General features: G+C 55.0%; 1 protein-coding gene across 1 annotated transcript; it reads right to left on the bottom strand.

Annotated features, from left to right (window-relative positions):
• Nucleotides 1-1885: 1885 nt before the first annotated feature.
• VWA5B1 (von Willebrand factor A domain containing 5B1) lies at nucleotides 1886-23474 on the bottom strand. The gene is made up of 21 exons (XM_027905077.1): nucleotides 23280-23474; nucleotides 22898-23044; nucleotides 22320-22542; nucleotides 22007-22149; nucleotides 21625-21756; nucleotides 21244-21368; nucleotides 18029-18205; nucleotides 15038-15148; nucleotides 14370-14572; nucleotides 12519-12633; nucleotides 10760-10945; nucleotides 10307-10540; nucleotides 9244-9450; nucleotides 6978-7197; nucleotides 6516-6833; nucleotides 5810-5947; nucleotides 5128-5253; nucleotides 4580-4654; nucleotides 4172-4241; nucleotides 3859-3982; nucleotides 1886-3641 (listed from the first exon to the last, which is right to left on the bottom strand). The coding sequence occupies exons 1-21, from the start codon at nucleotides 23416-23418 to the stop codon at nucleotides 2880-2882; spliced, it is 3975 nt and encodes a 1324-aa protein (XP_027760878.1). The 5' UTR covers nucleotides 23419-23474; the 3' UTR covers nucleotides 1886-2879.
• Nucleotides 23475-24008: the final 534 nt, after the last annotated feature.

The raw sequence follows: 24008 nt of genomic DNA on the forward strand, positions 1-24008 counted from the left end.
CAAATGCTGGTAAAAAACTCATTTCCCAGCAAAGTTCTCCACCCCGAGGCATCGCCCGTCGGCGGTGGGTTGGCGGGGGACGGGGGCAGAGGCACAATCTGTGCAGGAACGGCTGCCAGCCCTTTTCGGCAGGCGATGGTTGGGTTGTGGGGCGGGGAGGGGGGGACACACACACACACGACGGCTCTTTTTTAAGCTCTCCCGTCCTCCCCCTCTCCCGCGGGTTTCATAACCCTTCAAAGCACGAAAAGGCTCCTCCGGTTCCCGGCTAATGAACCCCTGCGGAGGAGCAGCCGTGGCCGTGGTAGGGGGGGGGATGTTCGGCAGGAAAATCACCCCACCGCGGCGTGGGGACACGGAGGGGTCTCTCTGAGGTCCCACCATCCGCGACACCCCCAGGGGTGCAGGTTTGCACCAGCGCTGCCCCAATTTGGCCGGTTCTCTCCCCAGAACGCCCCTTTGGCACGATGCTGTCCAGGGCTTGGAAGTCTCTCCCTCCCCGTGCAGACGCTGCGTGCAAATATTTATTTACACAGCGTAAAGGGGTTTATTTGTTAAGCTACAGCTGACAACTGTATCCAAACTAATTTCTCTTAATAAGGCACTTGCGGTCACCCTGGCAACAGCACCGGAGCGCCCTTCCTTAAGGCGATGACTTAATGGGGTGAAAATCCCCTTGGATGTAAAGGGAATGCTGAGGGGGATCTTCTGGAATCGCTGTGGCTGGAGACATCCATCTCCCCTCCTCGGGAGACCCAGTCCCTCTCCGGAGATGGAGTCCAGAGGATGAAAAGTGGGCCGGAATTGTCTAATTTTTTGTGATATGCAGAGGTCACCAAAAGTGGGAGGGCATTGAAGCAGGTCGTTGCTTGCCAAGAGGGAAATAAGGGGTCACTTAGCTCCTACATCCCACTTTGGGTTGGAAAACGTGATGGCTGCTTTATTAATACCTGTAATTACAATGCTAATTGAGGAAGGTGTGGGATTTTGGCCCCCTCACAATGACCAAGGTGAAAGGGTAAATTGCTGAAATCCCTGATAAGAGAGAGGTACAGGAAGAGAGAGCAGCAGGAATTCTCTGCTCCATCTCTGCCTCACAGAAAAATTAATCCAAACTTCCCGTGGTTTTTAAAACCCTGGATCCATCAGTTTACAGAGTGCTCTGCAATTTGGGGTTTGCAAAACCCAGCTCCCCAAAACCCAAAGGAAGCTTCTTCCCCTCTGAAATCCAGATCTAAACTCAAGCACTAAATTGAGATTTTTTTTGTGGGGGAGGGAGGGTATTTTATTGCACAGCCACACAATGATCCAGCCAGCTGGGGTGTCCCTGGGGAAACCCACCAAGAAGCCACCCCAAAAGAAAGGACTCACACTGGGAAGTGAAGCAGACTGTGATTTTACTGGGACAACAACACTTCTGCAACAGAGAACACGACTGCGCTGAGGCACCAGAAAACCTGCAGCACCACTGAGCATCACCAGCTGGGGGCCTGGAGAGGTGACACCAGAGCAGAGACTGGAGGGATCCTCCTGGGGACCCTGAAGAGCTGACACTGAGAACAGAGACCAGAGGGATCTTCCTTGGGACCCCGGAGAGTTGTTCACGGCCCTGGGAAGCCAGGAGAGGTGACACCAGAGCAGAGACTGGAGGGATCTTCCTGGAGACGCTGGAGAGCTGACACTGAGAGCAGAGACCAGAGGGATGCTCAGGGTCCTGGGGAACCCTGGAGAGGTGACACCAGGACAGAGACCAGAGGGATGCTCGTGGCCATTGGGACCCCAGAGAGGTGACACCACAGCAGAGACCAGGGAGGTGTTCACAGTCCTGGGGGGTTGACATCAGATCAGAGACTGGAGGGGTTCTTGTGGTTCTGGGGAGCCTGGAGAGCTGACATTGAGAGCAGAGACCAGAGGGAAGCTCCTGGGGATCCCAAAGAGGTGACACCAAGCACAGAGACTGGAGGGGCGCTTGGGGTCCCCAGTGTCCCTCCCATCTGCCCCCCCAGACACACAGACACAAGACAGAAGCCTGGTGGGACGTGGCAAGGCTGCTCCATGCCAAGGGAGGGAGCGAAAGGCAGCAGGGTTTGGATGGGCTCCACGGGCATCACAGCCATGCCAGAGACAGCAATGTGTGATTCCCTCTGTAGGCACTTGATCCTTCAATCCCGGGTGCCCCTGCTCTGCCTGTGAAGCTTTGAAGGCACACATTGGCTGCAAGGGGTCTCACAAACTCCCTCTGGGATTGCAGAGGGGCTGAGGGAGCCCAGCACCGTGTGGATGGGATGGGGTTTGGTCCCAGTCTCCAACTGGCCCAGCTTGTTGGTGCGTGGCTGGGTTTCATCCTCCTGGCTGTGGTAGCAAGGGCTGCTATTTAGATGGTCATTCCTAGCCCAGATTCCCTTTGATCCATGTGATGAGCATGTTGTCAGATGTTAATCTTCTCTGGAAGCCATCTGAGATGGCAGGAGCCAGGCAGGAGCCTCAGGAGAGCAGGGACTCAGGGCTGGGGGGCTGCAGCAGGGGCTTGGCAGCAATTTGGGACTGGGAAGAGGCAGCCAAGCAAGGACAGGGCAAGTGGAGTAGGCAGTAAGATCTGCTCTGGGAACCAGAAGGAACCAGGATCAGAGGGAACTGCTATAACTGGAAGTGCTGCTCCAGCTGAAAATAAATAGCAGGAGCAGCGGAAGGTTCCCTCTCAGGGCAAAACTCCGACTGCTGAGTGCAGGATTTTGCCTGGACTGTTCCTTTCACAGGGCTTGCTCTAATAAACACACACATCCCTGCAGCAGAGGAGCTCCTCGGAGGTGTTTCCTTAAGGATCGATCCCTGCTCCTGTGCCCTCAGTAATCCGCCCAAGCCTCCCTCCTCCCCCCTCTCTACACACTGCCTGGGTTGTAGCACAGCAGGTTGAACTCCAGGTTTTCATCCCAGTGCCGGAGGAGCACAAAGAGCTGCTGGGCTGCGGCTTTCACCGCGGCCAGGCTGGATCCCTCGGGGAAGCCCTGCCCGCTCAGCCACAGGCTGGCTTTGGCAGCCACCAGCTCCCACTCGATGAAGTAGGAAGCCGAGCTGTGCTCCAGCCAGGCCAGGGCCACCGCCGTGGCCCAGAGCATCCCCTCGGGCTCCGTCTGCTGCTGCAGCTCCGCGTCGAGGAGCAGCGCCTGCACCTCGGAGCCGTCTGTCTCCGAGCCCCGGCCGCTGTCGGATTCCCACTGGGAGGAGCCCAGCGTGCTCTCCGGGGAGGAGAAGCGGCGGATGGTGATGGCCGGGGGGGACAGTTCCTTCTCGGCTGTCAGGGCTCTGGAGATGCTCTCCACCGCGCTGCCCGACAAGTGCCGGAGGCGCCCGGTGTCCTGGGTGTGGCTGCCGGGGCCATCCAGCACCACACCCCGAGCGGCGTCTCTGCTGGTGGGACTCTTCCCGTGCCCTTCGGGGACCAGGAGCTGCTGGCTGGAGCCCGGGTTTTTGTGCTCCACCGAAGGGCTGGTCTTCCTGGTGCTGTAGGAGCTGGAGGGGCTGAGGGACAGGCGGTGGCAGGCGAAGGGCGACGTCCACTTCAGCTTCTCCATGGGGATGTTGACGGCGTCACAGAAGGCCGAGTTCAGGAGAAAGGCACCACAGGCCAGCTGCAGGGACACCTGCAAGGGATGGTGGGCACACAGGGAAGCTCTGAGGTACCAACCAATTGTGGGAGGTTCAGGAAAAAGGCGTGGACAGGTGGAGCAGCTCTGTTTTTGAGCAGACCACTGGACATGGTTGGCAGAGACAGCGTGAGGAAAGGTCCAGGGGCATCCTCCCTCTGCTCCCCTGCAGCGACCATGCAACCCCAACAAGACCCAGGAAGGAGCTGCTCACCAGGGGAAGGTAGTTCATGCTCTCATTGTCGCCCTCAGAGCTGGCTTCGCTCCCTCTGCTTGGAGATTTACTCATGAACCCTTTGGCAGCTCGAACCAGCAGCCTGGTTTTATTGAGGGTCAGCCTGAAGAGGATGAAAAGGTGGCTGTAACCTCCATCCTCTCCTCCAAAAGCCCTCCCCAGTCCCCAGACACCAGCATCATGGTGGGTCCCAGCTCTGACTGCTGTCCCTGGACGTCCCTTCTCTCACCCTCTCACTTGTGTTCAGACCCACGGAGGTAAAAGGTTGAGTTAAGGTTGAGCTGGCCCATACCTGGCAGCAAAGAGCCTCTCGAGGGATTTTTGGGTTTGTGCAGAGGAAGCAGACATGCCCTGGAGTGGCCCTGGGAAGAGACAGAGCTGGGGGTAAATGATATGCTGCAGGAGGGAAGAAAGGGAGCACAGTCAGTGTGCCCTTCCTCTCCCCTTGCCTCATTTTTCCTGTGTGGATAATAAAACCCCCACACTTCTTAAAAATGAGCCTGGGGGAGATTTATACCGACAGTCGCATCAGGCTCCAGCCTTTGTACCCCAGAAGGAGTCAGATCTTGTGTTCACAAGCCTAAATAGGTCATAAAGTTTTATAAACCCCCCCCAAACTCAGCAAAATATTTGGTGAAGAGCCCAAACCACGGACTTGACGCAGCTGCACCTTGGCAAGTGCCACCAGCTCTTTCCCTACCTTCGGGGAGACGGCAACGCTCCCAGGCAGAGGAGGGAGGGGTGCTGGAGGGGGACAGGCTGCTCTCCTCGGCATCTGGAATGGAGGAACCCCGTCAGGAACACCACCCAGCTGAAACCCCTGCCGTGCCCCCCCCTCCCCCCGGCACCATCGGGGGAAGGAGCCTCATCAGGGCCACGTTAATTCAGCTGCAGCTCTGACAGTGCCAGACAAGGTCCAATCCAACTCGTCTTCATTAGTGGAGGATTTGGTGACAAGCAAGTGCCTCACATCCCCTTGCCTCTAATTACAGCCGTTTCATCCCCCGTGTTATCCCTGTTACGGCTGCCAATTAACTTCCAAGGGCTGTCAGCAGCACGACCTGCGATTTCAGGGTTTCAGGGTAAATTGAAGCTTCTTCCCCGTTTAAGGAGATGAGCTCCAGCCAGACACGTGTCTGCTGAGCAATGCCATCCAAAGAAGAAGGCAGAATTAAAAAAGACCGGAGACGTCCCAAACCACTGAGATCTGTAACACCAGGAAGGAGGCAAAACCCCAGGGAATCTTACTGGTGCTGTAAAATCCATCGTCTCCATTCTGGCCACAAGCTGAGTGGGGACGTCCAGGGGAAAGGTCACGATGCCTTCTGTTTCCTGAGCCCAGGCTTCTCTGGTTGCCTCGTTTGGATGCTGCCCCTTGGCAGGAGAGAAGGGAATGGCCAGGGTTAGAGAGGGACTGGCACACACATAATGGCAATAAAAACCCACAGAACAATGAGTTTGGTCAGCAACTGTAGTGACAGGACAAGGGGGAATGGCTTCAGACTGAAAGAGGGCAGGTTTAGATTGGGTATGAGGAAGGAATTCCTCCTTATGAGGGTGGGGAGGCCCTGGCACAGGTTGCCCAGAGAAGCTGTGGCTGCCCCACCCCTGGAAGTGTCCAAGACCTGGTTGGACAGGGCTTGGAGCAACCTGGGCTAGTGGGAGGTGTCCCTGCCCGTGGCAGGGGGTGGAACTGGATGATCTTCAAGGTCCTTTCCATCCCAACCATTCCGTGATTCTCTGGGCATCCAGACCCAAGAGTGGGCCTTTTCCCTGGCCATGGGGAGAGGTTCTTACCACCAAGAGCTCAGCCACGGCCTTGGGTATATGGTCTGGTGCTGAACTGAGCTGTGGCTTCCCAGGGCTGGCCCCGAGCGAGGTTTCTCAGTGACACCCTCCCTCCCTCCCAGGACGTTTCACACCACGTTACCTGTGTGGGTGTACTGGACCAGGGTGGGCAGGTAGGAGCTGGTGCTCAGGTCTACTGGCACGAACGCCGTGTACTTGCTGATGACATTACAGGCCTTGCTGGTGTGGACAGCGTTGAGCTGGTACCGCCGCCCGGACCCTGCCAGGAAGGGAAGGACACCAGGCTCAGAGTCCAGGCCACACCTAGGACCCAGCTCCCAGACCCAGCAGCGACTGCATCCCTGTATTGCTCTAAACTCTGCCTAAAGTGCTTTTTCTGCTCTCATTTTACATGCCCAGGAGAAGTTTGACAAGACCCAGGGACGTGCAGCCCAGAGCAGTGAGGTGTGGCTGCTGCTGGACCCTCAGTGTTTGATGCCTCCTCCCAGCTCCAGGTAACCAGCTCCTTAAAAATAACCATGCTACCTGATGCATGAAGCAGAGGAATCATAAAATCATGGAATACACTGAGCTGGAAGGGACCCACAAGGATCACTGAGCCCAACTCCCGCTCCTGAGGAGTGTGTGAAGGAGCACAAGCTCAGAAATGTTGACGTGCAGAAGCAGGAGAAGAGCACAAGGCATCTGGAGGGAGCTGTCATTTGGGAACCGTGTGAGACATTCCCTAATATTTCACCACTTCCAGCTCTTGCTTTAATTCCAGAGGCTGCTGGAAAGCCCCCTCCCCAGGGCAGGGAAGGGTCTGCCTGCAGGCAGCAGTGCGTTACCGTGCTCGATTTCGCACTCCTTCTCGGCGAGCTGCTCGAAGTCCCGGATGACCGACTTGGCTGCCAGGTGGTGGAAGGTCTCACTCCACAGGTCTGCATCCCCATCCCCCTGGCTCTCCCGCTCCCGGAAGAGAGGGCGGATATCAAAGGGGACTTCCCACTGCACGGGCTCGTTGTTCCTCAGCCCCTTCACCACCGCCTTGCAGAGGGTCCGGGGGGAGCGCGGGGAGCCGCAGGCAGCGCCGATATCCAGGTCCTGCAGCTCCCAGTCGGACGAGGTCTCCGTCTCGAACGTGAGGGATGGATGCTGGGCAGACTCTGCGGAGAGGGGAGAGGAGGATCGTTAATCACATCCCCGGGAGCCGAATTCCCCGCCGCCACCGGGAAACCGTAATCAATCCTCCCGAATTTTCGCAGGGTGGCTCGGAGCACCGCGCCAGTCCTTTGTGCTCCGCCGGTTACCCGGGTCCCCAGGGCTCCGGCTGTCCGACGAGGAGCGCAGGCTCACGCTGGCATCAAGGGCTTCCAAGCCCCTTCCTGGGGTCTGCTGCAGCCCGTCCAGCACCGGCGGGGGGTTGGTGTCGTGGCAGAAGGACACGCAGCCGCGGTGGAGCAGGGATGGGCGCCTGGCACCTGTGCCACGGATCCTGCTGGCAGAACCATGAGGGCTGGCTGGGAAGGGCTGAGAGCAGAGAAGATGTTAGGGCTGGATCAGCTGCAGCTGATGGCAGGACCTGCTCCATTCTCTCTGATCCCTGGCATGGACCTGCTCTGTCCCTTCTGATCCCACCTGCTCCCTGCCCGGCCCCAGCATGGGATGCAATCCTGCACACACACAAGTCCTTCCCTCCCTGCCCATCCCCGGCTGGGATCCGTGCCCAGAGCCCTACACCAGACCTGGAGTATGTCTATCCCCAAGGGACTCTGGCCCCAGGGGCTCCTTCCCCAGACGTGCAGAAGGTGAAATATGATTTTCATCCCTCCAGACATTTTAATGACTTCACTTGGGAACCAAAGGAAAAAAGAGAGACAGAAAGATCAAGGACCAGTTGCTTAGTAACCAAAGGAGAGAGGAGCAGGGGATGGGAGAAGGGAATTTTTATCTTTTTTTTTTTTTTTTTTTTTTTTTTTTTATGAGTCTATTTCTCCACTTTCAGACAAATCCCCCACTCCAGCACCTCTGGTGTCACATCCCACACAGATGTTCCCCTCTGCAAGCTCTGAGTCTTATCCTTGTCCCCAGGGCTGTGGGAAGGTCCCCTAAAACTGTCAGACTCTCTATTTTCCTAGCACAACACCAGTGAGGGACAGAGATGGTAGAAAGTGGTGGACTTCCATGCTGGATGAAAGGATACTTTTTTCTGGGTGACAGGCATGACCTCCACGTAATTTCTGGTTCTTTATGAGACCACCAGCGAAACTGGGAGGCTGACAGCTCCAGGAGTTACTTACCAAGCTATCATTGAGATATTCAAAAGCAAACTGCTCAAAGAAGCCCCTGACAGACTCTTTCCATTCAAAACCTGCTCCTTCTCCTGCCTGAGCTCTCCCCCCAGCCAGAGGCAGCCAGCTGGGAATAGAGCTGGGGGTTTAAGCTGCCCATTGCTGGCGCTGACCTTTCCTTCCCAGCACGGCGCGTGTGGAGATGAGCTGAGGGCTCACCTTCACGCCCCCGAAAATGTCAAGCCCTGGCAGCAGGACTGGGAGCTGGGAGAGCTGCTGTGAGCCCTGGCAGCAGGAGGGAGAGCAGAAGCAGGCTGCATTTAATGAAGACCAGGATGGATGCTGTTAACCATTGACTGCCCTCCAGGGTTGGAGTTGTTTCCATCCCTGCCTTCACGCTGAGCAGCCCACGAGCAGGAGGACGCTCTGTGGACCTTCCCAGTACAGGGAGGGTTACTGGTACCCCTGAAACCTACCACTGCTCACATTCACCCCCCTCCCTGCTGCAGCTGGAGGGCAGAGGTCTCGTCCCCACCCTGTGGAGCGCTGGCCCTGCTTCCCCTTCACCCCCTGATCTCACCTCCCACCCCTCTCCCAGCGATCTCTAAACTGCAGCATAAGGGAAAAGAAAGCCCCAAACATCCCTCACTCTGAGTTTCCATGGGAACTAAAGTGCTGCTGGTCCTCCCAGCCCTGCAGATGCTGATTGCAGAGCAGAGCATCCCAGTGATGCCAAGGATGGGAGAAAACCGTCCCCACCCTTCCCACAGATCAGTGGTAAAATCTTCCCAAATTCCACCTGCTGTGGGGCAGGGGACATGACCCTGTTCAGCAGATGTATCATCACACAGGTCCACATCTCACCCCAGTGCTGCAGAAGGCTGTGGATCCAGCTGGGAATCTGTTCTGGCACTGAGTTCCTTTCCCCTGCAAGGCGCAGAAGTGCTGCAGCCCTGCAGCAGAGAGTTTGAATCCCACATTGTGGGGAGATAAGAAGGAGCAGAGGAGCAGCAAGGTGAAGCACAGGCCACTCAGGGTGAGAGGGGAGAGGAATTTAGCAGGGCAAAGCTGGGCTCCCATGGGGAGGGATTGCTGTGGGATATCTGGATGGCACTCTGCTCTCTGCTTAGGTCATTTCCCACGTGGTTGTGATATGCTGCAGAACTATATCTATTATCTATACCTATATATCTTAGGACTAGTGTGAGCCAGGCCCTTTCCCTGGCTCTGATATTTTCCTTGCTGGCTTCTACCTGCAGGTAAACCCTCTCCAGGGATCACCTACCTGGAAATCCACCTGCCAGGGCTCGGGGCTGACCTGCTGCAGGTCCTGCAGGTGTGTTTTCCGAAGGGGGTTTTTCACCAGGGCCGTGCTGGGATCACTGGCCGTGGGCACCTTCCTGCCAGGCTCGTGGTCAGCGATTTGGGTGGTGCTGTACGCTCGTCTCCTGGAGGAACCCTTCACATCCACTCCTGAATGTGGGAGAGAGGATCAGCTCCGCTCCAGAGCGGGATCAGCCACTGCCATCCCCCCCTTGGCTCATGCTGGGAGGGGTGATGACCCACCCCAGGGTCATCCCGGGGCTGAGGGGGCCACACTCAGCCCTGCAAAGTTTTAATGAAACCACGAAAGGAAACGGGAACGCTCAAAATTCCTGCGGATGTCGAGAGAGCAGGCTGGGGAGGTTTTGTCTGAGCAGTTTTCAGACAGAAAAAAAAAGCCTGACTGCATTTCCCCAAGCCTCCCTGGAGAAGACAAAGGGTTTACTAATGAAATTTAATTAGTGCAGACACTCTCCTGTCAGAGCAAGAGTAAAATTTGCCTTGGAAAGACATGATTTCTCATTGCTTTTGACAAGTTTGAGGGGATGCACAGCACAGCTCCTCTCAGAATATAAGGGAATAACATCCCGTGAGTAACAAAGGTTTCCCCAGCTGCTTTATGCCAGATGCTGCCGACACAAACACCCACCCAAACCATGGTGGGGAGAGGTGACACCCTGGGGACAGGATTTGGGATCCATCCCCCACCTCTCCTGACTGGGAAGCTGCTTTGCAGGTGCAGGGATGCTCTAGCAGAGCTAGAGCTCACTGCAATCCTTCACACGCTGCTTGGGAAGCTTGTAAATAATTATGTGGTCAAAGCCAAAGCTCTGAAAATCTCCAGGGTATCCAGCTCTCCAGGGCTTCCCTTGATTCCCTGACAGGTTTGGATAAAACATCCAAACCAAACAGACTCGCTCGAGCCCCAGGAGATCTGTCATCCCTCCTGCAAACTCTTTGTAGCTGGAGACACTTATTTATCAGAGAAGCAAATTGGGGGAGCAGTGACAGGAGCTTGATTAGGGAGACAGGGGCATCACACCCACGCGTGCACAGGGGGAACTCTGACCCGTGTCCGACTCTCCCCCGGGATCTCTGCCCACCCCCAGGAGGTCGGGGGAGCGCTCGGTGGGGCAGGAGCCCTCCGAGTCTCTGGAGTGATTCCAGCTCTCCACGCCTGCTCCCTCCTCCTGGGAGTGAAAGAAGACGGAGCTGCCCGACTCCTGGGAGCGCATCGTGCTGTAACGCCGCCGCTTGTCCTGCGGGAGAGCAGAGAGAGGGGACGGGTCCCAGCACCGCATCCACCACCCGGATCCCAACCCCCTTATCCACTGCTGCTCCCCAGAGTCTCACCCACCACCCCCCTTTAGGGACAGAGTCAGGAAGAAGGAAACACCTCCTGACCACGCACAGGGCTGAGACACTCGTGTGCACAGACCCCAACACCCCCCACTCCCGGGACAGCCCCGTGGACTCACGGATCTGGGGTTGGAGAGGTACAGGGAGGTGTCACAGATGACGCCATAGCTGACCAAGTGGTCGCCAGGGAAGAGGCAGCTGGTGCTGGCAGGGGAAACCAAGACCTCGGTGCTCTCGGGGAAGACCCACTCCACGGACACGTCGCTCAGGACCGGCGCCATGGCCTTCTTCAGCGACCTGATCATCTGAGGCAGGGGGCAGAGGGGAGAGGGGAAACAAGCAGCTGGATGCTGTGTGTGCCACAGTGCACGTGCTGTGTGCTGCAGGGAAGGGGAAGATTTCTTTGAACAAATCCATCAGCTGGTTCCCACCCTCTCCTGACAGCCTGCTCCCTCTTACTCTACTCCAGTACCCACCCCAGCACCCCCAGCCCCTTGCCATGGTTACCCCTGGCAGTGCTGGGTTAATGGTTGGACTCAGTGATCTCACAGGTCTTTTCCCACCTAAATGACTTTGTAATTCCATGATTTTTGGATCTGATCTTGCACGTGCTGATCTTGCACATGCTGCCAGCTCAGAGCAAGGGGGGAGCCTGTGGCCAGAGGTATCTTGCAGCATCCCCTGCTCCCACCCAGCACCCAGGAAAAGCTGTTGACCTTCACTTGTCCAAGCCCCATCCCTGTCCCAAGCCGTGACACCCACACACAGAGTGACAGCGCCAATATTTTTGGAACAGCTCCTTGCTGGCACGAGCCACTGCTGGAGATCAGCAATGCTCTGCCAATCATACATGTGGAGAAGGCCAATATCTGTGAATAGCTCATGGACAAACCTACCAGGGAGGTAGCTCATCCACGTGAGCTTCTCTGCACACCGGGGGAAGTGAACACCGGATTTTGAGGCAGAACAGCTCGAATATTCCCTATTGTTCCTTGTTTTTTTTCACAGGCTTGGGAAGATACACCAGGCTGTGCTTTATAAGGCCATTAATTGATGCCTCAGACTGCTGAAGGCACGGAGCTGCACAGCCTGCAAAGCTCTTATTAATAGCTCGATAAAAACCCTCTCTCTTCACTGTCTTTGCTTTTAATTTACATCAGAAATGTTGATGCCGTTCTGTCTTAGAGAGCTTTTTGTGTGCTCCAGGTTCCTGCGGACGTGGGGGTTGCTGAACTCCTCGTTTTCAAATCAAGAAGGCAGGAGCTGGCTTTTTGGAGATATTTAGGAGCTAAAGACCCAATTCCCTCTGGGTCTAGCCATGCAGCGGGTGACAAGCTGGGCACTGCGCTGTCACCAGGGGACAGAGCCGAGTTTGAGGCACAGGGGTTTACTCTTCGCGGGGGGAGTGGAAACAAAGTGGAAACGAAGAGGCTTTAAAGCCGCCTTAATGGGCAAAGCTATCGCAGCGCATTCCTCTCCCTCAAACCCCGGGTCCTTCTCGCCTGAGCAGAGCCAGGGCTGAGCCTGACTTCAAAACTAATTGGCTGCTGCTTTGATGCCGGTCCCGCTGCCCTCGCCGGTGTCTGAGGCAGCGGCTGCCTTTGAAGCCGGAGCTGCTGTATCGCGGCTATCGCGTCTCCTCAGCCCCATGCGGAGGGTAAACACACCCTCCCACTCCCTCCGACAGCCGGAGATGGAGATGCTCCTTCATCCCCTGCCGCCTCGCCCACCTGCTGCCGGCGGGGGGAGATGGGGAGGTGGGAAGGCAGCACCAGGGATGGGGAATAAACCCGCTGTGAGCCGTGGGTTGTGAACCTCGCTGAAGCAGAGCGTGGTTAGAGCCTCCCGGGGCGGTCCCCGGGGAGTGAGGGGCTGTACCTTGGGCTGCAGCCTCTCCCCCTCCGCCAGGAACTCGGCAGTGCCCCTGGACACGGTAGCCAGACCCCGGAGCAGCCTCCTGCAGGCATTTGGCCCGATGCCGAAGCTGTAGCACCTGCAAAAGAGAGAGGGAGAATCAAAATCCGGGGGACAAGTCATTTCCCCCCCAGCCCCGCGCAGCTCATCCACTCCCTGCAGGCAGAGAATCCCCCCCAGCTTTATCCCACTGCTATGGCCAGAGGAAATTAAACCAGCTCCTCTTAGTGCTGGCAGGGGAGAGTGAGAAACCTTCCAGTGCCTAAAGGGACTCCAAGAGAGCTGCAGAGGGACTTTGGATGAGGGCCTGGAGTGATCAGAAAAGGGGGAATGGCTTCAAATGGACAGAGGGCAGGGTTAGATGGGATGTTGGGATGGAATTCTTCCCTGTGAGGGTGGTGAAGCTGTGACTGCCCCGTCCCTGGGAGTGTTCAAGGCCGGGTTGGATGGGGCTTGGAGCAGCCTGGTCTGGTGGAGGGTGTCCCTGCCCATGGCAGGGGGTGGAAGGAGCTGAGGTTTAAGGTCCTTTCCCACCCAAACCATTCTGGGATCCTATGAAGCAGCAGCCCCCTCCTCTCAGCAGACCTCAAACCCCTTCCCCAAAGACAGTGACATTCAGGGGCTTCCCAGCAGGACCCCGAGCCCTGCCCTCCTCTGCCAACACAAACAAGCTGCTTTGCTGCCAGTTCACCTCTTTCCCCTGCTGCCTGCGGTCAATAGCACTAAAGATCCAGTAATTATCTCTGCCCACAAGTACAATAAACGTTTTCTCAAGGAAGGGGGAGCTGCTCTCCTGACTCCCAGCTCTGGGAATCAGGGTTTGGTTTGGGCTGAAGGCTGGAAGTTGAGCTGGAGTCCAGGCAGGGATGGCAGTGCCCGGTGGGGATGGATGTGGCAGGAAGCCAGAAGGATGGGGATGGGTGAGATATGGCATTTGGCCAGGGCAGTGGATCACTGAGAGAGAAACCACCTTCAGCAGCAAATTGCATCCACATGAGGGGCTTTTCTCTTAGGGGTTTTTAATCCTCAGCTGGCTGCAAATCCCAGGCCAGCCTCACACCCCTCTTAAATAAGGCTCTGATCTTCTTTTGAGATGGGCCATGCACATGATCCTGTCTTCCAGGGTCCCCTGAGACCACACTCTAACGCTGATCACATTTATCCCATGCCTCTGTGAGGGTGAGGAGTGGGATGCCCTGTACAGCTGGGAAGCAATTAGACCTCCATGTAGCCAAAAACCCACAGAGCAGCTTCCCTGCTAAGCTGTGAAGTCCAAGGGATGTAAGAGGAATCAGGATTTCTTATATTTTTCTTGTTTTGTGCCCCTTAAAGAAGCAGAAGAGAAACCAGAACAGCCTGTGATCAGAGCTGGGAAGCCAGGCTGGGAGCTCGAGGCACAAATTAGCTGCTTTTTACATTGCTCCCTTTCAGCATATTCAATTCTGCACAGCCCCATCCTGGAAGCAGCTGGGGCCAGCCCCAGATGTGCTTTAAAAAAAAAAAATAAATTAAAAACAAACAAAAAAAAAAGGCGAGGAAGATTGTTGGCTTGTCAATCTCTCCTAGCAGGAAGCATCAGACAAGAGCTGTGAAGTTGTCAGCTCAATTATCCTGCTTTTGATTGTTTAAAAAGCATCTGAACTTCTGGGCTCCGTTCCAAACCCTTTGAGGCTCTCCCATGGCTCGGAGCAGCAATCCCTCCTGCCTGTGCCTCTGAAGTGGGGACGGGTGTGAGATGGGGCCGTGTCCACAAGGAGAGGCACGTCCCTCCCCGTGCCGGGAGTTTGACCCCCCCCAGGGGTGATCCCTCCGTACCTGGTGGAGCAGGAGTGGTTCCTCAGCAGCTCCAGAACCTTCCCCGTGTTGCTGATGGCCCCGTCTGTCAGCAGGAAGAGCAGCCGGGGGTGGCCCCTGTGGATGGGCTGACGGATGATCCACTTGAGAGGGGACAGGATGTTGGTGCTGCCCATGTCGGCACGGATTCTCCTGATGCTCTTGCAGGCCAGGGCCAGGCTCTCCTGCCCAAAGCAGCAGGGGAATTGTCAGCACCAGCTCCCTCCGAGCACCTCTGCTCTGGATACAGCCTGAGGGAGTGGGACTGGGGAAGACAAAGCTCTGGGGAGACCTCAGAGCCCCTTCCAGGGGGGGCTCCAAGAAAGCTGGAGAGGGACCTTTTACAAGGGCAGGTAGTGACAGAACGAGGGGGAATGGCCTTAAGCTGAAAAAGGGCAAGTTTGGATTAGATATTAGGAAGAAATTCTTCCCTGTGAGGGTGGGGGGGCCCTGGCACAGGTTGCTCAGAGAAGCTGTGGCTGCCCCATCCCTGGAAGTGTCCAAGGTCAGGTTGGACGGGGCTTGGAGCAACGTGGGCTGGTGGAAGGTGTCCCTGCCCCTGGCAGGGGGTGGAATGAGATGAGCTGAAGTCCCTTCCAACCTATACCAGCCTCTGATTCTGTGATTCCGTGAAATGTGGGTTCACCCACCTCACAATAGGCCTGACTGGCAGGAAAGAGGGTCTTGAAGGTGGATCCAAACCCGATGATGTTGAAGAGACACGCTGGCATCAGGCTCTTGAGAATGACCAACAGGGCATCCTGGGGGGTGGAAAACAAACAGACACCGTCACCCCAGGGCTCTCCCTGACTGCCACACCTTCACCTGGAAGCTCTGCCTGGAGCAATCCCACCTTATTCCCACCTGCACCTGCCAGTAAACCAACTACTTCTTCCCCCGTGAGCTGCAACGGGGACGCTGCTCTTTCCAAAGGCCCTGAACGGTATTTGGGACCCAAAGCAAAAAAGGGGGAGTCTTTGGGGGAAAAAGAAAAACAAAAAAAAAAAGACCAACAAAGAGCTGAACAAATTTTTGTGTTTGTTTTTTAAGGGATTCAATTTGTGCTGGCAACACGGTGCTGCAGCAACCGAGCTGGTGGGTGAGAAGCAGAGTGTGAAATTGAGAAGTGCGACACGCAATGCATCTCAATGCCCAAACTTGCAGAAAATAAACAAACAGCTCAAAGTTACACAAAAGGAAAAGCCTCCCCCCCCCCCCATCCCCAATTCTCTTGTATTCGTAGCTGGCTTCAGTTAAAATAGCTGGGAGACAACAGATTTAAGCTATTTTCTTTACCAGAGGTGGTTATCTAACGTGCCTATTCCTGGGCTTTACATAAGGGAAGAGCAAATGGAATTGTCACAGATATTTGTGATGGTCGTGGACAACTCCAGGACAGAGCTTTGGAGAGCAGCAACTGGGCAAGAGCTGCCCAAGATGCTCTTGAGCTTGGAGGAGCAATTATGTGTCAGGAGAGGAAGACAGTTTAAGGCAAAGCGTTTATTTAAAGCAAAATGTAAAGCAAAGTGTTCAAGAGCAGCTTGGTTCTTTTTAAATGCTGATCAAGGCAGACTCCTGCCAGTCTGCCGAGGGCAGCAGAAACCCTAGAGCCAGTCCCAGGAGGAGCTATCAAGGTCAAATGAGCAGGAACAGCCACCTTGTGTTGTCCTGCGCGGTGGGCACGGACCGAGTGACCACAGAGGGTGCACAGAGAACCCTCCTGGGACCCCCAGGGAGGTGGTACCAGGTCAGTCCAGCTCCCAGCTCCTGCAAGACTCGGCACAGCAGAGCTGGAGCACTGAAAATCAGGGGAATACAAGAACAGGGCTGCCCTTTAACAAGCTCTGGAGTGCTTCAATCCAAGCTGTTATCTCAAACCTACGAGGGGATATTTATACCGCTGCTCCCAGATGGCTCCTGGGATGCTGGCTCTTCCAGATCTCAGCGCTGACATCCCATCTTGGAACTAATTACATGGGGGGAAAAAAAAAAATACAAATTTCCAAATGTTTCTGTTAAAGCACTTCCCAAAGCGGGCAAGCGGTGCCTGGTTGCTGTTTCAGCAAGCAGGAAGATTTATTGCTTCTTATGGTAAATATTGATCTTGATCCTGTTGCACTCAATATCTATACAGCAACTCAATAAGGAGGGATGTTTGCTTCCAGAAAAGTCAATCCCCAGTTATTAGTGTAGTTTTGCCAGCGAGCTCGATGCACCATCACAGCCTGGCTCTTCTCCCTGGCTGCATCAGGATGGGAAAGGGACTGGCTGCAGGGAATTTGGACCTCTGAACCTTCCACCCCAGCTGCTTTGGCCAGGTGCCCTCCTGCTCCACTTGAGCCATCTCATCTCGCCCCTTTGTGCATCCCTGTGGCTGCCCAGCTCCAAGCCCTGTCACCTCACTCATCCAGCCATCTGAGGACGAAGTAGAAAGCTCCATCAAGCAAAACCCACCCAAAACCCCTAAGAAGAGCCCCTCCTGTGAGGGACTTTGGCTTGCAAGTGACAAAAAAGGATGGGAGACTCAAAAGAAGGACAGTGGGTTTCTGCCCTGAGGCATCTCCTCTGAAATTTCCACTATCTCCAACAAAATATATTTCCTTTTTCCTGTTTTTACAGCCCTCCTGCAATGGGAGTCCCAGTTCAGGACTTGCCAGAGAAGGAGTCTGTCCTTGTAAGGGTCTCCATCCCCATGGGACAAATGAGCTTTCTCCGAGTCTGCAGAGATGTGGTGCCCTAACCCAGCCATGCTGTGAGCTGGAAAGCACAAATCCGGTGTGGGGCAGAGATTCCCAGACTCCTAAAGGTCCTGGGGGAAGGGAGTACAACTCAGAGATATTCTGTGCCCTTAGGGAGCAGCCTCCCTGTCCCCAGGGACCTGCTGCAGCCATCCTCAGGCTCCCCAGCATCCCAATCCTTGTTGCTGGAGGTGTCTGTCCTCCAGCAGTTCCCATGGAAACCAGAGACAGATGGGGAAGGAGATGTGTTAAAAGATGGACAAGCTCAAGAAGTGGCTCTCTGTGAAGCTCATGAGGTTCAACAGAGCAAGTGCACGGTCCTGCACTGGGGCTGGTGGTGCAGGACATCTGACAGGGGAACCTCAGACCCACAAAATATCTTGACAAAGCCTTTCTCCAGGCCCTTTTTTTAGCCAGAGGTCTCAGCACATCTCCCATAACCCTCCACCAGGCTGCTGCTGTTGATTTGTGTTTGGGAAAGGGATGTTTCACATTCAAACAACTTATGTGGGTGCAAGAGGTGCCCCTCAGCAAAACATCTCCTAACGCATGGTCAGCACATCACTCCTCTTGGAGCTCCCTGGAGGGTTCTCCCCTAGACAGAAGCCACCAAAAAAGCCCTCCTGGAGGCAGGGAGAACAGTGGGAAGGAATGAACAGAACATGCCAGCAAGAGAGGGAAAGAAAACAACTTTGCATTTGATGTGCTGAGAGGAAGACGAGGAAGAGAACAGGGGAGAATGAGCTTCGCTGCAGGTACCTGACAAACCCCATGGTTGAGATGACTAAAGCTACAGCATATAATTACCCCCCATCCCCTCCTAATGAACACTCCTCAGCACCCCCACTGCTCTCTAAAATTCATCCTTTGTTGACATGCAGGTGCTTCCCCTCCCGCGGGTACCTTGACACGGCTGATGTTCCCGCCGCTCATGCTCCTGCTCCGGTCTATGAGGAAGATAAACTCCCCTTGGGCTTTCTGAAGGGCTGGCTGGACAGTCCTCAAGTCAGGGCAGAAGTTGAGCATGATGATGGGGTGGTGGGGGATGTCCTTGTTCAGCCGCTTCCTGATGATTTCCGTCTGCACGAAGGAAGGACGGAGATCAAGAGGTTGATTTCTCTGCCCCATTTCACTTGCACGAGAATCAGAGCAGGGCTGTGTGCCTGGAAATGCAAGTGTGTGGCCTTCTGCAGGCCAGAACCTGCTTGTTCTGGCCTCAGAGGTGACAACACCAAGGCTCAGGGCACACTGAAGTTGTTCTGTTCATACCTCCAGCGGAGCTGCTCCGTGGGTAAATGGAATTCCTGCCTCCTCAGTCACACATTGCTCAGGGGACAACAGCTGGCAGAAAGCCTAAATCAGGGACCATGGCAGGTATAAAAGCATTCACCATCCCTGGAAATGTTCAAAGCCAGGTTGGACGAGGCTTGGAGCAATGTGGTCTGGTGGGAGTTGTGCTTGCCCTTGGCAGGAGGGTGGAATGAGATTGTCTTTAAGGTCCCTTTCCACCCAAAACCATTCTGGAATTCTACGGAGCAGCTGCACGCTCAGGTGAGAATCTGGAGAAGAAATCAAAAGGCCTGGCCCTGCGCAGCACCTTGCAAAACTGATTCTGCAAACATTTCATTAGATCCTTCCCGAAAACCTGGTTCATTAGCACAGCCTTGCATCCCACCGAGGCACACCAGAGCTTTTCTCCATGGTCACTCATTAATGAAGCGAGACATACAGCCCTTGGTATGCTGTGTTCACTGCTTCAGTTCCTTCCTGCTGCCTCTGGTCTGCTGTTTTTTTCTGCCCAGCTCTCTTTTATCACTTTTCTTTGCAGGGATTGAAAGGCTTTGGAGAGTCAAACCGGTCATTGTGGCCACCGTTCAGTGGAACCCGCGTGATCTGTCCCTGCACTGCACACAGCTCTAACGGCTCTGCACTTTCCCTCCTTCTATTTCAAGCATTCATTACAAATGGGATAAAACTGAGCTGGTGAAAACATCTTGTGATGGGGTTATAATGTGCCATTACATGGGCATCGAGCTGTCGTGGGTTCACGGCCTCAGCTGCTTTCGAGGGAGCTCTGCCACCCCACATCACCCGGCTGTGGCCTTTCATCCCTGGGTCTGAGGGTGGAAACACACTCCTCAACAACAGCTCAGCCCTCAGCACTTTTTATTTGTCTGTTTTCTCCTCTTTCTGCCTGCTTTCCTCATTGGTTTCACTGGCAGCAAACCAGACCCCAGATAACCAGGCTTGTTTTCTCTGGCCGTGAGTCATATTCCTCGATCTACGACCCACCGACCCACCTGTATTTTATGCAACTCACTAACTCAGGAGTCCCTGTGGATCAACGCATGCAAGAGCTCTGCTTTCAGCTCTGCTGCCCCGGTGCTGCTTCTCTGACCCTGTGAAAAGGCAGGTCTCACTCACAGGAACAAGCATCTCGCTGCCACTTCAGCTCTCGCTCATCCTCTCATGCTTTGGAGTGTAAAATAATCAGCCATGGGGAAATCAAAGAGCTTTTTCCATCCCCATTTTCCTCCAGCCATATGACATCATTCCCAGTTCATCACATTTCAGACTGAGTGGGATCCTTGGTGCCTTTGTCCAAGGACTGAACTGTGGTCCTGACCTACCCACAGCAATTCCTTGGGATGCTCTGGGAGATCCAAGACATAAAATCCCTGGGTGATTGGGCTAAGTCCATATTTTGGGATTTCTCACTGATTTCGGAGGAAATTTTACAGGCAAACCTTCAGGAAACAGCTTCAGAGCTTCTGCTACAGGTCAGCCAGAAAGAAAACATCTCCTCCTCACCTCCCTTCCGTTCCCCTCCACCCATTATCCAATTACAGTAAACTAATCAGATCGTATTGAGGAGAGTTGATTCCAGTGTGCATCCATCCCCACCACCCTGCAGCTGACAGCATCCAAGCCTTTTGCATAACAAACCGAGGGAGGAAAATTAATTATCATTGACTGCTGAAATTTCTGGGCTAATTTAATTTGAGCTGAGAGGTGCCCAGTGTCCTGCTCTGAGTAGCAGCGATTCCAGCCCATCATCTACCCTAGACATTTCAGGCATTTCCTCTGCTCCCCTGCAGTTGTTTCCCAGCCCTCTTGAGGAACAGATGGGTTTCCTGCAGGGAAATGATCCCCCCCCTTAGATAATTTGACGTGCTAAAGACACAGGAATAATTAGGGAGCATCCAAGGCGTAGCGTGGGAGTTCCATCTCGTTCCACACCGAACACAATTAGAGGAGCACACGCAGTCCCAGCCCTGTGAGAGGGAGTGGAGGGCAAAGGGAAGGAGAGGAAGGTTGACATGTTTCTGGTGACAGAAGAAGAAGTCACAGGAGCACGGGGAGGCATCCCTGCAGCAGGTCCAGGATTTCTGCCAAGCAGGGCCCAGGATCAGGCACAGGGAGAAGGAGTTTAGGGAGAAATGAGCACCTCTGGGTGCACAGAGAGCTCTGGGGGGTGTAAATCAGGCGCTGACACCTTCAGCCCCAGGGTGTGGCCACACAAGCACAACCTGTGCCTTAGGAGAAGACACCCACCCTGGAAATTCAGAGGGCCCTGTGCTGCTCCCAGACACGCTGAGGTTCTGGGCTGTCACTCATTCCTTCAGAACTGCTGGAAGATGAGGCACAAATCCCAGCGCAGAGATTTTTCTCTTTGCTGCTCAGCAGAACAAAGAGAAGTTTCTCCTACCTTGTCTTCAGTTCAGCTCATTATTCCGAGCAAAATCACTTCTTTCTCTCTGACAGCTATCCAGAAACAGTAAACATTTACTGAGCAATTAAAAGAATATTTTATTCTATGTCATTGCAATAATTATAATACCCTTAATGCTATCACAATGCACCTCTCTAATTATGCTATGCTAGACTAGCACTAATTATACACACAATAACCATCTCAGAGCTCCTTCCACACTCAGTTTATCAGCAGCAATGCTGAATTTTCCCCTCTTCCTCCACACAAGCCCCTCTCCGAAGGAGGAACTTGCAGAGCTTATGGGGACAGTGTAATACGTGGTGCTGGCAACGAGGAATCATTTACTAGCTCGGCTCCAGTGCAGCAAAAGCCTCAGCTAACACCTGCAGCTTTTGTTTCTCACCTTTTTCTCGGCACTGGGGTCTTTCTTAGTGCCTTTAATGAAATCGTTCTTCCCCTTCAGGTGTCGTTCGTACTCTGCGGGTGTCATGTCACCTTCTTCCATTAAGATGTGAGGCATGTGGGGCTCTGGAAATGCAGAGAATTGAGTGAAGAACAGCCTTGGCTAAACTCTGGGTTTGGCAGAGATGCAGCCTGGGAAAACAGCAATATCTTTGAGCTTGGGGAGCACTGAATACCTCGAGAGAGTCCGGAATTACCTCCTAAGGAAGCCGAACCCTGACAACATTCACAAAACCAGCGCTGATCCAGCTGTGCCCAGAGCTACAGATGGGGATCCCAGGAAGGGGCAAGACCCAGCAGAGAGGAAGCAGAGCCCACCTACCACTGGGGTGGATGAGGATCTCCACGGGCCTGTCGAAGGTGTGTTTGTTGGCCAGGGTGATCACGATGCTCCTGGCGGAGCGAGCCGAGGGGTCGGCGTCCGCTCGGATCTCGTGGGTAGGGCTCTCAACGCCTGCTCAGGGAAAAACCAAGGTGCCATTAGGGATTGAGGGTTGGGAAAACCAGGGGAGAAGAGATGACAAGGTGGCAGAGGACAGGAACCCATCCTGGTATCAGCCCTGTGCTGGTAAATCCACCTCAGCGGAGCTAACTTGTCAAAACAGATCCCACGCTGAGGGGCAGTGAAGGAGGAAGAGTGTGGAGGTTGCCTTGAGGAGGTGATGGACCATCCCAGTGCAGCAGGATGGCACTGGTGTTCCTACCTGCCAGCAGGCACGGCCCCCGGATCTCCAGGTGGAAGCTGAACTCGTACTCGAAGGGGTTGGTGGCCTCACCCTCCAGCAGCTGAGCCAGGCAGAACCTGCTCCCTTGATCCAGGCTCCCTGATCCACAGTGGTGCTTGTCCCTGCCGGTGAGATGAGCCCAAATAAACCCTGTGAACACGTTCTATCCCCCCCACAGAGGTTTGCAGAGCAGCTCTCCAGCCTCCCACAGTGACAACAAGGTTCCCCTCGGCCAGACCTGCATCCCCCCTGGATCAGTCCCAGCCAGAGCCCACCCCCTGGTTTTCCGTACGTGCGGAGCTGGTGGCTGGAAGGGCTGCTGGCATTCTCCAGGCTGGGCTGGGGGACCCTGGGGACACACACAGCTGGCAGAAGGACCCTCACAGCCCCACTGGACGTAGTCTGCAGCTCAGAGGAGGTGCTGATGAAGATGGAGATGCTTTCCAGGGGAGGAATCATGCCCAGGTTAGCCACGAAAACAATCCTCTCCAGGTCCTCATCCATCAGGATCCTTCCTGCACAGAGATAGGACCACACCAGGAAGACATGGTGACACAGCAGTGGAAAACATTCCCCTCAGCTCTGGATCAAACACCTGAAGCTGCCCCCCACTGTACGCATCAGCATTGTCTAAGGAGCCACAGCCTTCTGCAGCACTCCTTTGGCTGCCCAGAAGCATCAGTGCTTTCCAAAACAGGCAAGACTGACATTTCTGGCAGGGACACAAGCACCACAACAACTCAGCCTTTCACAAGGAGCCCCCTCAGTGCCATGGCATATGCCAGCCAGCCCCCCACCCTGCCACCTCCCCGTTCCTTTTGCCAACCTTTTCTCCCACCACGTTCCCTAAAACACCCTCCACCCCCTCACCTCTTCCACTGGGGAGGCTGCAGCTGTCCAAGTAGGTGTCATCTATCTTGGCTCTGTCTTTGATCTGCACCGTCACCACGCGCCGGGACACGGCGGCCTCGAAGCCCACGACGGCTGTGCCCTCGTCCAAGGGGAACACAAAGAGACCTGCCAGCCACGAGGGGATTTTAGCAACGCGAACCACCTCCCTGGACCCACCAGCCAGCACCCTCTTGGCACTTCCCAGGGGTTCTTCACACCTAGAAAGTCGCAGTCTTGGACATAACCCACTTGGTTGCTCTTCCCACCAGCGTCTAAAGGCTGAAGTCACTCACAGAGACCCAGCACTTGGATATCCCTGGCTCTGAAGTTCCCTTCCCAAGCTTTACTCCTTGAAACTTGCCTTCCAAAGCCTGGGGGTCTGGGTTGTGGTAGGTGAGCAGGGCTGTCATCCCGAAGGCGTAGCCGCTGACACAGGACGTCACCTCCGATGCGGTGAGGGGCAGCGGGGAGAGGGTGGCCCAGTTAATCAGCCCTGGCATCTTCCCGGGGCTCTGTCAGTGCTGGTGGGGAGCTGGAGAGAGGTGGAAAGGTAAGGATGAATGACCAAAAGGTCTGTGTGCCACTGTCACCTCACGTTGTTTTCTGCAGTTCTGAGGACAGAAAGGTGAGTGACACGGGAGGGGACGAGAGCTGGGTTTGGTGGCTCCACTGGACACAAGTGGCTCCAGAGGTCCACACTCGTGTTATCTCCCCACCTCCCACACTGCTGGGGTCTGGGCAGAACAGGTTAAGATCCCTTTTTTATCCCTCTTGCTCCTCATTATCCATCCAAACTGCCAGCTCTCTCCAGGACAAGGCTAAGATCCTGAGAGTTTTCCTCTATCCCGCGGGAAGGAAGAGCAGGCAGGCCGAGCAAGGCATTCTCCTGCCCTCCCACGCCCTTGCCCATCCTCATCCTCATCCTCATCCTCGCCGCATCTCGGGGAGGTGCCGTGGCTCCGCTGCCCCGCATCGACAGATCCTTCCTGCACAGGCTGACTCATCCCACGCTGTGCTCAGCCGACACATTCAGATGCAAAGTGGCTCCTTCTGCCAATTCCATTCCAACTCTTTCCTCCCCCCCCCCCCC

This window comes from Empidonax traillii, unplaced genomic scaffold (assembly GCF_003031625.1).
Source record: "Empidonax traillii isolate 1590-97213 ecotype Southwest subspecies unplaced genomic scaffold, ASM303162v1 scaffold1117:size266551, whole genome shotgun sequence".
In the NCBI taxonomy this organism is placed as follows: domain Eukaryota; kingdom Metazoa; phylum Chordata; class Aves; order Passeriformes; family Tyrannidae; genus Empidonax; species Empidonax traillii.